Raw genomic sequence first — 14716 nt, forward strand, 5'->3', positions numbered from 1 at the left:
CAAGTCGACTTCATAAGAACAACGTTTGACGAACTGGGCCTCCTTCTGAACGAGGGGAAATCAGTGCTGTCCAGGGTTCATAGGGGAAGTATCTGAGTCGACACAAGCCAGGGCATACCTCCTGGAAGCAAGGTTTCGGTCCCTCAGCAACATCATACGAGGTCTAAGGCAGTTCCCTACCACAACAGCAAGGAATTGTCTGAAACTTCTAGGACACATGGCTGCTTGTACCTTTGTGGTGCAACACGCCAGGCTCAGACTCTGGCCTCTCCAATCGTGGCTAGCCTCGGTGTATTGGCGAGCTTGGGACAGTTTGGACAGGGTTGTGACTCTGCCTCGCTCAGTCCTCAACGCCCTCCAGTGGTGGCTTGACCCACAGGTAGTATGTGTGGGAGCCCATACTATCAGCCCTCAGCCTTCTCTCTCCCTAGTGACAGATGCGTCAGTTATGGGCTGGGGAGCACATTTGGGAGACCTCAGGACACAAGGCCTCTGGTCTCAGGCGGAACTTGCTTCCACGTCAATGTCAGAGAGCTGAAAGTGATACACCTGGCGTGCCGGACTTTCTGAGCCCACTTAACAGGGAGATGTGTATCAGTTATGACAGACAACACCACGGCGATGTTTTATATCAACAAACGGCGGGGTGCACGCTCCTCTCTCCTGTGCCAGGAAGCCCTCATGCTGTGGGACTTCTACGTAGAACATTTGATATATCTGCAAGTATCGTACCTCCCTGGAGTACAAAACGAGTTGGCAGACTATCTCAGAAGGTCATTCCAAGGCCAAGAGTGGTCCCTTCGCCCGGACATTGCAAACTTGGGGGCTTTCCCCAGATAAACCTGTTCACCACGCGACGCAACAGGAAGTGCCAGAAGTTTTGTTCCTTCCTGAATCACAGTCCAGGTTCCATCACGGACGCGTTCCTCCTCCCATGGGAAGGCCATCTCCTATACGCATTTCCGCCTATCCCTCTCGTTCACAAGCTGCTCCTCAAGATTTGGAGGGAATGAGCTTTGGTGATATTGATAGCTCCAGCCTGGCCCCACCAGCACTGGTACACATCGCTCTTGGAAATGCTCCAGTCACCTTGCCGCTCTTCCCGGACTTACTAACTCATGACCACGGCCACCTCCAACACCCGAACCTTGAGTTGCTGCACCTCACAGCGTGGAAGCTCCATGGCTGAACCTGACGGAGCTCTCTTGCTCGGACCAGGTTAGACAAGTCCTCCTTGGCAGTAGGAAGCCTTCCACAAGGGCTACCTACCTTGCCAAGTGGAAGAGATTTTCTGGTTGGCACAGCACTGTTCGTTTCTGACGCTTGTCTCCATGCCACTTATATTAGACTCTCCTCCATCTCAAGCAGCAGGGTCTGTCCATGTCATCAATAAAGGTTCACTTGGCCGCCATCTCTGCCTTCCACCCAGGCGCAGAGGGCTGGTCAATCTTCGTCAACCCTATGGTCAGCTGTTTCCTGAAAGGTCTCAACAGGCTATACCCGCAAGTCAGGCAGCTGGTCCCGGCCTGGGACCTCAATCTGGTCCTTTCCAAATTGATGGGGCCACCCTTCAAACCACTGGTGACTTGTTCCCTGCTTTACCTGTTGTACAAAGTGGCTTTTCTGGTAGCGATAATCTCAGCCAGAAGGTGTCCGAGCTCAAGGCCCTAACATCAGAGCCCCCTTACCTGGTGTTCTGTAAGGACAAGGTTCAGCTGAGGCCACATCCTGCGTTCCTCCCAGAGGCTGTCTCCCACTTTCATATCAGCCAGGACATCTTCCTCCCAGTGCTCTATCCTAAGCTGCACTCGAGCGGCAGGGAGCAGAGGCTTCACTCATTGGACATCTGCAGAGCTCTAGCCTTTGAAAGAACAAAACTGTTCCAGAAGTCCATTCAACTGTTTGTGGCTGTGGTAGACAGGATGAAAGGTCTTCCAGTCTCCTCTCAATGAATTTTGTCGTGGATCACGTCCTGCATCCGAGAGTGCTACAACCTGGCAGTGGTGCCTGCCCCTCCGATCACCGCACACTCCACCAGGGCGCAGGCCTCTTCAGCCACTTTCCTGGCTCAGGTTCCTACCCAGGAAATATGCAGGGCAGTGATGTGGTCCTCCATACACACTTTCACCACACATTATGCAATCACCCAGCAGGCCAGAGATGACGCGGCCTTTGGTAGAGCGGTACTACAATCAGTGGACAACTCCAACCCCGCCTCCTGAACTTGGGCTTGTGAGTCACCTGATTGGAATTGACGTGAACAAGCACTCGAACAAGAAAAAACGGTTACTCACCTTCTCGTAACTGTTGTTCTTCGAGATGTGTTGTTCATGTCCATTCCAATACCTTCCCTCCTACCCCTCTGTCGGAGTCTCCAGCAAGAAGGAACTGAGTGGGGCTCGGGTTGGCAGGGCTCTATATTGGGTGCCATGTAGGCGCGACTCCAGGGGGTGCACAGGCCAACCCTATGGATACTGCTAGGGGAAAAATCTTTTGGCTGTCATGCATGCAGCGTGCGCACACCTGATTGGAATGGACATGAACAACACATCTCGAAGAACAACCGTTACGACAAGGTGAGTAACCGTTTTTTATTTTAGCCTTATTTAATACAAGATATGATGCATTGTAGGAAATATTGTTGAATGTTTATACCACAGATTTTTTGTAATTGCCACAACTGTATGGAGTTTGCATTATAGACATAGATATATGTGCTAACATTTAATGTGGTTGAGTAGAAACATTATTTTATTCTGTTCAAATTTTGACAGAGGGAAATATCTCTGTAATTTAATTTATTCAGATTTGGTATAGCAAAATTTTATTTCTGAAATGTGAGCAGAGTGGTAATTATTTGATTATGCTATTCATTCATATTTTGAACTTTACAGAGAATGAATATTGGTCTGAGAGCTTTCTTGGTGATTGCTGATAGCTTGCAGCAAAAAGATGGTGAACCTCCAATGCCAGTTACTGGAGCTGTCCTTCCCTCTGGAAACACTCTAAGAGTGAAGAAAACTTACTTAAGCAAAACTCTCACAGAGGAGGAAGCTAAAATGATAGGTCAGTAAAAGGCATGTAATAATGTGCAAACTTATAATGACCAATGTAACCATGTACAAGACTCCTAAGTGAATATGTAGAAAATTTTAATATAGTTATGTATTTAATTGTATTTTTATTTATCATATATTTTTAGTTAAATATATCCTTTAGACTGATTAATTTTGTTTTCTTAAATTTAAGCTTATTGGGTTATATTTCATGATTCATTGAGTATGTAAGTAAATAGATAAATCTTCTGAATGCTGAATATTTGTTTGTTTATTCAGTTTCCCTGCTAGTAATTGAAATACAGTGTTTGTACTCCACATGTATTCACTAGTTTGAGAAACACCATCAGTTGTAGAGTATCTATATTTTAAGTACTGGAAGAAACTGGAAGCAAGTACTGGAAGCAAGTGCAGTATAATTCCCCACCAATGAAAAATACTTTTGTGTACTATAGTATATAATCATGATAATAAAAAACTATAAAAATTTAAGGCCCAATCCTATAAACACTTACTACTAGGTATTAGTGCTAATCATATTTACTTCAATTACTACTCACATTAGTAAGCTCTGCAGCTAGTATGAAAAGTCTGCAGGATTGAATTCTTGTTATTAATTTATTTCTTGTTACTGTAGTTTTGCAGCAAAATATTTAGCACCAGCTTTAAACAGTCTGGTTTCCACTTTGTGAGGCTGCATTTGTTGTTTTTTTTATAAACAGAATTTTAATTCTGAAATGAAATGGAGAGTCAATTATTCATGTTCAATGTAATATAAAATCATGGTAGATTACTTATTCATATGTTTCCCACACTACCATGGGATTTAGAGCATATGAAGAAGTTGAATGTTGAGGTCATTTCAGAGTTCTGAACCTATGCTGGCTTTATCTGCTAAAAAGTGAAATAGTTAGAGAAAAGCAGATTAAGAAATACCTCTTGATTGGTGGTGATTTATGTAAAGTTTCCTTGGGATTCTTTGAAAAGCTCAGCCTAATAGGATAAAAGTAAGAAGTGTTATGTTTTGGGGTTTACATTTTTAATTGTGTAAATTATATCTACCTTTAAATTATCTGATTTCCATTTGCGAGTGTATTACAGTATGAAACTAATATTGTATTTAATACAAAACAGCATGACCTAATTTTTCATACCAAAAGAGTATTTTGAGAGCTAGTTCAAATCCAATTTTTGTGTTAATTTTAAGACTAGCTGCTGGCTCAGAACCTTTATTTTTGTCTTTATCAGGTTTCTTTAAAGCTCTCAAAGTCTAAGAGGGTGGCTAAATATATAATAAAGCTTTTCAGGACGTGGACTAGAATTATATAAAATTCAGTTTTCATTTAACCACTTACAGCCAGATTTCAGTTACTAAGCTACTAAGGCTGTGTTAGTATCTTTTCCCATAAGTAGTCCAAATCATTGGGACTACTCTCAGAGTAAGGTACTACTCACCATGAGAAAGGGTGGCTGATCTGGCTCTGAATCAGGGTGTAGTAAATTGAGGCAATAGGTTACATTATAGTTAAAACTTTGTGTTTTTTTACTTCTTGTAACATTACTAGAATAAGGCTCTCCCTTCTTCAAAATGCCTGAATCTCTATTAATATTATGTTCTTCTTTAAAAATTTAAATATATATATTTTACAGGTATGTCATTGTATTATTCTCAAGTAAGAAAAGCTGTGGACAACATACTAAGACATCTTGATAAAGAAGTCGGACGATGCATGATGCTAACTAACATACAGATGTTAAACAAGGAACCTGAAGACATGATCACGTGAGTGTTAAATGAAAGTAAAGAAAAATCCTGTATGATTGAAAAAATAACTCAAAAGGACCTTTTGCTTTATCTTTTCCAACCAGTCTCAAGTTCTGTCTTAGCTGTCATAGGGACAGAGAGTAACAAGTACAATTTGCGAATGTATACAACTAGTGCCTTTTGTGAAATCCACCATTTGTGGGTACAGCAGGACTGGTCAATGATGTCACCTCCTCTCTTAATTAGAAAATATAGCTTTGTTTTTCTGGATTTTAGTGTTTATTTGCATGCATGTGGTAAAGCGGCCAAATGACCTCAGAATTTTAGGAATGAGAAGGTAGTGTAAAAAGCACCAGTGTCCACAATGCAGGCCTATCAGCAGAGTATGTAAAGGAATGACTCAGACCACTGTTGCTAAATATTTCTGCCATCACTGAACTTCAAAATGGTGGCAGTAAATTTTGAGAACTACAGTTAATAGTAAAGAAGTTTTGAAATTTCTCCTCAATGTCCATGACTACAGTCAAAATCAAACCTTCATTACAATCCCAAGTCATCTTGTGGTGATGGCCTTGAATTTAAGAGGATTAAAAGGAGCATTTCTTCACTGGTGCATTCATAAATACATTCAGTATGAATCACTGAACAAGTTCTCTGTTGAGTGTTCCAGGGGAAAGGGATTTTTACTAGATACAGAGCAATCTGAGGTGTCATGTGATGAAGGAAGCCGGGCAGTCGCTTGCAGAAAACTGCCTTGATGGAAAGAGGAGCCAGATCATTGGACAGACGTTGCCCATCCTTGTTGTGGGAGGGACAGAGCGAGTTGTTGTACAATCAGAGAGCCAGCCCTTTAAAGGAGGCTTGCCCCTGGTAGAGAATGAGACCATTGGAGATATATGGTAGTAGAGAGGCAGCTGGACTGTTGTGGATTTTTGATAGGTTTGTCAGACAAAATGGCCAACTTACCAGCAGTACAGCGAATACCCAGTCAACTTCACTAATTGGCTGAAATCCAGCTGTTGTTACAGCTGTGAATAACCTTTGTGTTGTAACTGCCTTTCCTCTGTTCTCCTTTGTTGGTTCCCATTGCTCTGTTAGTCTAAATTAGATTGTAAGCTCTTTGGGTCAGGAACTCTGTCATCTTTTATTTCTGTTAAACATCATGCACACCAATGTTACTATGTAAATAATAATAATGCTATTTCTGCATCAAAGTATTATGCTTGGTGCTTATACCCATAATGCTCATCAGTGCTCACAGCTATTTCAGAGCATTTTGGGTGTCCAAGCTTTTTAGGAAAAATTAATGGTCTTGACACACCCCTTTTTTTCAGCTCAGGCAGACATACCATGTCTCTTCTTAAGAGGGAAAAAAGGGGGAAGATGGTTTGAGTCCCTGCCATGCTAGTCATGGGAGCCCCAAACCCTCTTTCTCCGCTCCTTTAAAGAATGCCTCCTTTAAATCCTTGATTAATCCATTTTATCTGATCACCATATCCATTCCCTATGAAGTACCTGCACTGGACATCTGCCGCAAGGAGGTACCAGTAATTTGCTTGGCTGCCTCCTCCCCATACTTAGCCAGGTATTTACTGAAGCCTTCTTTAATGTCAGCCAAAAATAGATCAGCTCCCCAGTCAGACAGGTGGACCCTGTCCTCCCTGAATAACTCTGGTGCCCCTGTTCACAGGTCTCCTAGCCTTGTCGATCTGCAGGGGCTTCATTGCTCCACATCCTGCATCAGACCAAATAATTTTTACTCCTTGGAAAATGTATAGGATCCGTACCAAGTCCCTCTTGTTTCTGAACATCAAGTCTACCCCTTTACACTTTCCCAAATCATTTTCCCCAAGGTGAACTACAGTCACACCCGGTGACTGCTATTGGGTCACCAGAGTATACAAGGGGCATCCACTGGTGCCGTATCATGCCTCTCCTGCCATGCTATCTCTGGATTGGTTCACCACTGAGGCCGAGCTGTGAACCTCCTGTCAACCTGGAAGCCACTGTATACACAATATTGTGCCCACAGATCCATACCTGTTGTGTTCATTCCCTCTGGGGCACCTGGCATTGGCCACTGTCAGAAGACAACATAATGGGCTAGATGGACCTTTGGTCTGACCCAGTATGGCTGCTCTTATGTTCACCACTGGCTGCCTGACTTGTCTGCAATTGTCTGAAATGGAAACATAAGCAACATTATTTCTGATTCCCAACCTAGGGTTTCACATGCATCCTGTATGCATTAGAATGCCAACGCCCAAATGCCTGAATTGCCTTGGCCCCCAGACCCAGCTGCGCCATCGCTGTAGCCACCCTGACCTGAAATGAATAGGAAACAGATTTATGAGCTAGAAGCCCCATGTCATCAGCCCCCATCTTAAAATGGTAACAAACCAGTATGTTGTGAGGGGGCTTCGATCACTATGAATAAAGAGGGTCCCATCTTTAATTGGTCTGATTGCAATATATGCCCTCATGGCCCCCACAGGGCAGATTCTCACCTCGTCACCTTCCTACAGTATAATGGGTTGACCCCGGCCTCCCAAATCTATCTTTGACATCCTCAGTGTTAAGATAACTAATCATCCTCACAATGTAAATGCCTCGATTCCAAAGCCCTTCCCAAAGTGTCCCTCCATGACCCAGGCACTAATTTGCTGATCCTAAAAGCCCCCAAAAATTCTACCAGGAACGCCACCCTGACCAAGGTTGCCTCTCGTCCACAATGACATATGAGATCAGGAATTTGCACCAAATCCTTAATTGTATTAACAGTGATGGGGTGATGTGGGTCGTCTTTGGGGCCAGTGCTTCATGACCACCCCACTATAAACCTCCCAAATGAAATCCTGCCACAAGCATCTTGGTAACCATTCAGCCTACTGACAAATGAAAGTCCCAATAGGAAAGTGGAGATGGCTGACACCAGCCCCTGGCTTGCCAGCCACACCATGTACTGAAGTACCCAGTCCTCCAGGATTGGCCAAAGTGTGGACAGGCCCACCTCCTCCCGAAACTGAACAAAATCATTAAAACATCTCTCACAGTTCCTAAATGTTTGCAGAGCCGCTGATTGCTCGAGCCCTGCAAATCTGTGGGTATCCACTTTATATTTGCAGATCGCTGATGGATGCAGATCCAAATTTTATATCTAGATCCCTGCAAATATGCGGATATCCACTTATATCCCCGGATATCCACATCCACAGACCATCTTTGTAGATCGCTTCAGACGCAGATACAAATTTTGCATTTGCGCAGGGGTCTACCAATCTCTGCACTACACTCAAAGCCATCATATGCCAAAGTTGCATATACACATTCTTTTACAATTACTGTAATAATTTTTGTAGACTTAAAAAAAATCCTTTCTAGTCTGCTTTAATTTCCCACCCTCAACATGCAAATACTGTCCTTCCAGCTGAAAACAGGTGGAAGCAACTTCGTCCAGAATTCATCATATGAGTTCCTGAATCAATCAAAGAGATCACTGCAGAGCCATGTCAGCCATTCCTCAGTAAAATCTTGCATGCTATGTCCACAGAACCCTCACTAGCCCAGATAATGTCTGAACATGAAGGCTTGTCAGATTAGGATCCTCCCATAGGAGTGCTCTGAACAGTTGCTAAACTACTGGAACAACCTAGAGACATAATATTTATAAATATTTTCACATCTACTATTATAAAGGTTTCTTCTTGAACTGTTAGCTCACAAGCTTCCACTTAACGCATGAACTATTAGCCCTAGTGACTGCTAGCAAAGAATTCTTTACTAATTAAATGTCTAATACTGAACCTGCTTTGTCTAGCTAAAAGCCCTGCAAATTTTATCTTGTAGTGGTATCGGTATTAATGAAGTACTAGGACAGATCACCAGATTGTTAAGTTCTCAGATGAAAGGTTATAATTTAGAGATACTAACAATGCCTAGCTCTTACATCATGCTTTTCATTAGTGGATCTCAACTCACTTCACAAGTAAATGCAGAACTTCATAATGGGAGTCTATTCAAATAAGATACGCTTTAAGATACAGATACTATTAAGTTTCAGAGTAGCAGCCGTGTTAGTCTGTATTCGTAAAAAGAAAAGGAGTACTTGTGGCACCTTAGAGACCAACCAATTTATTTGAGCATAAGCTTTCATGAGCTACAGCAAGTAATTCATCAGGAAAAATAATATTCATGCATTATACAGTGGAAGCAGAGTACATTGAACATTCATTTGGATTTGTTATATTTTTGACAGTCCAAATTCAAGCTGATGAATGTATGAAAATGTGCTGAGCAATCATGGCTGCCAAGTAGGGCCACAAAACTACCATTAAATTCACATCTTCATATTATAATAAGTATAGGCTCTGTTTGTATCTGTAACATTAATAGTTTCAAGAATGCATTAAAATGGTGATGTTCTCTAGTCTCGTTTCAGTGTTTCTAAATGAATGCCATCTGTGTTATTTCTCATGAGAATAAGATATCCAAATTTAATACCCTATGTAGTCTAGATAGGGTAGTGGACTGGGACTCAGGAGAGCTGGGTTCTATGACTTTGGGAAAGTCTCATCAATTCTCTGTGCCTTGGTTTCCCCTCCCATCCTTTGTCTATTTAGACTGTAAGATTTTCAAGACAGAGTCTCTCCCTTACTATACATTTTTGTAGAGTACCTACCACAGCGGGTACTGATCTTGGCTGGGGTCTCCAGGTCCTACTGCAATACAAATAATTAATTGTGTGAAAGACTATGTCTGTTAAAATATTGTACTTTGGTTAGCTTATTTATATGGGTAACTAATGCCAGATAGCCAAATAGCAGAAGATTTGGTAAAAATAGTCAAATTAATGATCATTTTTTGGAGACTATAGGAAGGATTTCTACTCTACTTCTGCATTCTCACAGAAATATTTGTAATGATCATAGGAAGTGGCACAACTAGAACCCATGCTTGTTGCAATATCTGTCATTAAAATAATCATTGGTTGAAAGCCTGCTTTTAAGAAATTTCAAGATTTTGGCCCTGGCCTTGGTTCTGACAGAGCTTTATGCTCACCCAATCGTCAGGGCTGCCAGGAAGCAGTTTGGCCATTGCACAATTTAGAGCAGACTTAGGGTTGCTATAAATTGTGCCAGCCCGTAACAGCCTTCAAGAGGTTGTTACATCATCTGGGGATCAACACAGGTGCTCTGGCCGCTGGCTGGGCCGCCCCTTCTCTCCCCACTTCCAAATTCCTAAGTGCTCTGCGGGTGATGTGATATGTCCTCCTTGCCAGTGCCATAGAGAGGGCCAGAATCTGGTGCTTTAATCAGTGTATTATGTTGGTCTTCTTAAATACTGTACTGTGAATCGGTAAATGATACGTTTTACAGTAAGTCCACAAAAATAAGCAAATGTTTTGGTAGTCATGTCTCCAAGAACAGCTAAAGCCAGTCATTTATTTCAGAGAAGTTTCCTTGTTGTTATATTGTTAGTGCTTAGACTTTTTGCCAAGAACCTTACCAGTGGTCTGGCACTCAAGCAGATACATTTTTTTTAGATGTTTTATATCTCTTCCAAAACATTTTAGCAAAACTATAGATCCTTGAATATGTTTATTTCTCAAGTTTGGTCAGCTTCCGGTGATCCATACATTCTGTTTCAAATTTTCAGTGGTGAGAGAAAACCGAAAATCGATCTTTTTAGAACATGTGTTGCTGCTATTCCTCGATTGCTTCCTGATGGAATGTCAAAACTTGAGCTGATTGACTTGCTGGCAAGGTAAGTGTGTAAACACTGAAAAGTTTGATCAGCAGGAATAGAATGAAACTGAGCACCAGTCTGTGTAATTATTTCTTAGAGGCACATAGATGTGCAAACTAATCTGTTATTAAAGTTTAAGATTCAACTGACCTGAGCAGCATTATGACCAAGGAGACATTATACCTAAGACCCCAAATGTGATACAGAAACAAATGTGCTTTCTTAAGATGTTTTTCACGCTGTGATTCAGCACATAGATTCACCCCCTTGGTAGCACTTTGAAAACAAACTGTTATTTTGTAATATGAAGAATATATAATTCTCACTATTTTTACCATAATCGTATGTTAAACAAGAGAAGAGAGGATTCATTTTTACAGTAATGGGAAAACAAACTTTTAAAATTCAGTTTTGGATTATGAATCCTACACATCAACTTGGCAAAACATAATGTACTAGAGATGGTGTGTTTTCACATTCTTCTTACTAGTACATCATAACTAGACTTAGCAGAATTTGATTTTTATTTTTTTATCATTTTGACAGATAATATCAATGTTTATTTTCTAAGCATTTTCTTCAATTTTTGTTCGTTTCAATTTTCACAGTTATGTAGGGGTTTCAAACAATGAGGTGTCAGACAATAATTGTCTAATGACAGTAGAAGTTAAAATTCAAAAAGTTAAAGCTTTATAACTATTAAAACACAAATTGTCAACATCACGTCAAAATATACAAAATAAATATCCTTAAATCAAACTCTAATAAGTTCTCAAGCAGCGTTTTTCTTACTTTGCCTATCTGTAAATTTCTATTATTATTGTTGGAAATATTTTTACATCAGTTTGTGAGTGTACAGTGAAATTGACATTTACCAATAAAAATCTAATCTTTCCAAGCCTAATCATAATTATTTTTAATTAAAAGAGAAAAAATAGAGAGGTAGGAGTGCTTGGGTCTCTCTATCTCCCAGAGCTGGGGTCCTTACCTCTGATTTGTCTGGATACAGTATCACTATCATGAAGGAGAGGGATTGAGGCACAGCATCTATACAATGGCGGTGGGCTCGTAGATGTCATAGCAGTGACACGGTCCAAGTCTGAGAAGATTCAGTTGTACGACAGTTATGATAAGAGATGATGGTAGCAAAGAACTTTCAGCACAGAACCCTTTGCCATTATATCTCAATTCTGGTGTCAGGGTGCCTTTGCTAAGTGATTTCAACATATTCCTCTTAAAATGGAATTATTATTGGATTACAGTGACAAAGCAAGTCATTGTGGCCACCATTATTATCAGATAAGTGTCCAACCAATTTGGGCCACATCCTAGGTTGTGACTAAACTGTACAGGGTGGAGTCTCGGGGTTAGAGGTTTAAAGAGGTTGATTCTGCCCAACTCCCTTGTGCTGTGGTACCAGCTCCCATGTGGGATAATGGATGTGGGGCCCATGCTTAATGTTTTAGTAGCTTAGTAATGACTTGTCAGCACATGCACTCAATCACCATTCTTTGATGGGCCTATGGCAGTTGTTGCTTCCTTGAAAGGCAACTAGGGAGTAACATGAGGGTCTTATCTCGATGGAAGTTTATGAACTACTCCAGTGACCTTTAACCTAGAGACACAAAATTGTTTTTACATCTTTATCAGAATAAAGTGCATTCACTATAAAACAATGAAAGTTTTCCCAGTCTCAACTCAAATATGGGCTATTTCCCTCACACCAGTCTTCTCTTGCCACCCATACTGCATCCCAAGGGCTCCGACTTTACTGGTCTGGAGATGCTGCATAATATGTTACAATATTTTCTCACTTCAGGTTCAGGACTCATCACATTTTGTGACTAAAATCCATACCGGAATCTAAAGTTTTGGGGATTCAACCTTTCCTAACTATAATCCTTTTGAAAAGAGCAATCCAGAGTCCTGGGCCACCTTTCAGTAGTGGTCTGTGTGAACTCTGATGTTTGGACAAAAAGCTATTAATGTGTTTTTCTTTCTCAAGATTAAACAACATCTCTGGTTTAACAGATTCTTTTAGTTTGAATTTTCATACTTAGAACAGATGTGTCTTTTGGCAAATCCCAGAAAGAATCTGTAACTCAAAAACTAGATTTTCTTCCAAGACAGCTGTATTCAAATTATGAGCAGCAAAGCAGATGTCAAGCTCATATTCTGCCTTTTGCTGCCCACTGGATCCATTCATTACAAATCCCCAAGGTAGGTTTTAGATTTAAGAGTCTGAAGTGAAAACAAGTGGCTTTACTGGCTTTGGTGATCTTTCTTGCTCAGTAAGAATTGTGAGAAACCAAAGTACTTACTACCACCAATATAGTACAGGATGACTTGTCTTTATATTTTCTTGACATCACCTGATCTGCTTCATCCTAAAAACGACTTTGCCAAGCCAAATTATTTACCAGAAAGAGTTCTTCTCATAAAGTCCTATATCTGAGTAATAAGGAGAAATTCTTAATGCAGCCATGGTAACTCTTCAAATTCATGTCCTTTCTACTGACTCCACTGCCATAGTATTACAGAGCTATGGTTTTATACTAGGTTTATTTCTAATCTCTCTTGATAATGTTGTCCAATGCATTTATACAGTAACTTGAGCTTGGAGGCAGTTTTAGTCTGTGTTTTGTTTTCCACTACCTCCATGTGTCAGTTAGGCCTGGTCTACACTGGGGAGGGGGGGATTGACCTAAGATACATAACTTCAGCTACGAGAATAGTGTAGCTGAAGTCTATGTATCTTAGGTCGACTTACCTCGCGTCCTCACGGCACGGCGTCGACTGCCGCCGCTCCCCCGTCGACTCTACTTCCGCCTCTCGCCACGGTGGAGTATAGGAGTGGACAGCAGAGCGATCGGGGATCGATTTATCACGTCTACACTAGATGCAATAAATCGATCCCTGATAGATCGATCACTACTCGCTGATCCAGCAGGTAGTGTAGACGTACCCTTAGAAAGAGTCATTTCATGAATGACTCAGTCATAATCTGAGTTTATTTCTTGGTTTTGTGATCTTTAGTGTCCAGAGGTGAAGGTGATAAATTGCCTTCCTTTAGTGTCAGAGAAATACAGTAATTCCCAATTTGTTAAGAATTTCATGTGGATATGTCACAAGTTATACCTATAGTGGTGAGGGTGAGCACCTCTCTCATCCCAGATGTTCTTTTCCTGACTGTAAACCTTTCTGTAGCTCTGGTTTGGAATGTGGGGTGCAGTCCCCTGACTAGAAGTCTGAGGGAGGCAGCTCTCTCCCTTCTGGGCATAACAGCCATTCAGAATGTAAAAGGGAAACAAAATAATCCTGCAGTCTGCAAAACAATCTGGCAGAAGGCACAAGGCAGAAGGTCAATAGTCTCTGTGAAAGGGTTCCTAATCCCCTGTATGTTTAAGGTTGCCCAGGCTGAGTGCCCTGGGCCCTAATGAAAGAAAAATGAATTAAAGATGGTCCCTCTGTGTCTCCAGAGGGTCCATGCAGCAAAGGCTCTTAAGCAGCTCTCCTGGGTAAGCAGCCCCTGCTCTGCGCTCTAGTTCTGCTTCCCTCTGAGTGCCCACCCTGCACTGGACTTGGATACTTACTTTTAAGAAGCTGCCCATCTCAGGTTTGACAGGCCTCAAAGGTACCCACAGGAGCTGTTTTGCCCTTTGCTGACTGGGGTAGAACCTGTTGGTGAAGTTTCATGGCAATTAGACTTTCCTTGCTTAGAATAAAACAGTCTTTGACCTGCCTATGAAGAATTTTCAGACTGGTTGGAGTCAATTAACTTCACTTTATCACACACTGAACCAAATTCTTCTCTCAAGTATACCACATCGTACAATTTTAATGGAAAAGAATTTGGTCCACTGCATATTATTAGGGCCTCTAGATTTTTCTCTATTTATTCACAAATATATCCTCATTTCTAATTATTCAGGGACAACTAAATTTAAGTACTTGGAAAGTGGATGCTAACCCATGCATTAATATTACTACCTTTTGGTTAATGAAGACTTAGTACACTGTGGAAGTGACAAACTTAAAAATGTGATGAGCATACTGATCTTTAAGTGTTTCATTCTGCCCAGCTACAAGCTATGAAGTGACTTTCTCATTTTGTTTTAAAGAGGAAACATGGATTGTGGTCCATCAGAAA

The 14716-nt window shown here is 41.2% G+C and overlaps 1 protein-coding gene across 13 annotated transcripts in view; it reads left to right on the plus strand.

Moving 5' to 3' along the window:
• FRY (FRY microtubule binding protein) overlaps window positions 1–14716 on the plus strand; it is a 371144-nt gene that overhangs the window by 213328 nt on the left and 143100 nt on the right. For all 13 annotated transcript variants that reach the window (XR_006286421.1, XM_043531626.1, XM_043531634.1 and 10 more), the window contains 3 exons: window positions 2895–3066; window positions 4707–4839; window positions 10477–10584. Coding sequence is in view for 12 of the 13 variants with exons in the window: in XM_043531626.1 (XP_043387561.1) it covers window positions 2895–3066; window positions 4707–4839; window positions 10477–10584 (413 nt within the window). In the remaining variant the exon portion in view is untranslated. The remainder of the gene's footprint in view (window positions 1–2894; window positions 3067–4706; window positions 4840–10476; window positions 10585–14716) is intronic.

The sequence above is a fragment of the Chelonia mydas genome, chromosome 1, assembly GCF_015237465.2.
Source record: "Chelonia mydas isolate rCheMyd1 chromosome 1, rCheMyd1.pri.v2, whole genome shotgun sequence".
NCBI classification, from domain to species: Eukaryota; Metazoa; Chordata; order Testudines; family Cheloniidae; genus Chelonia; species Chelonia mydas.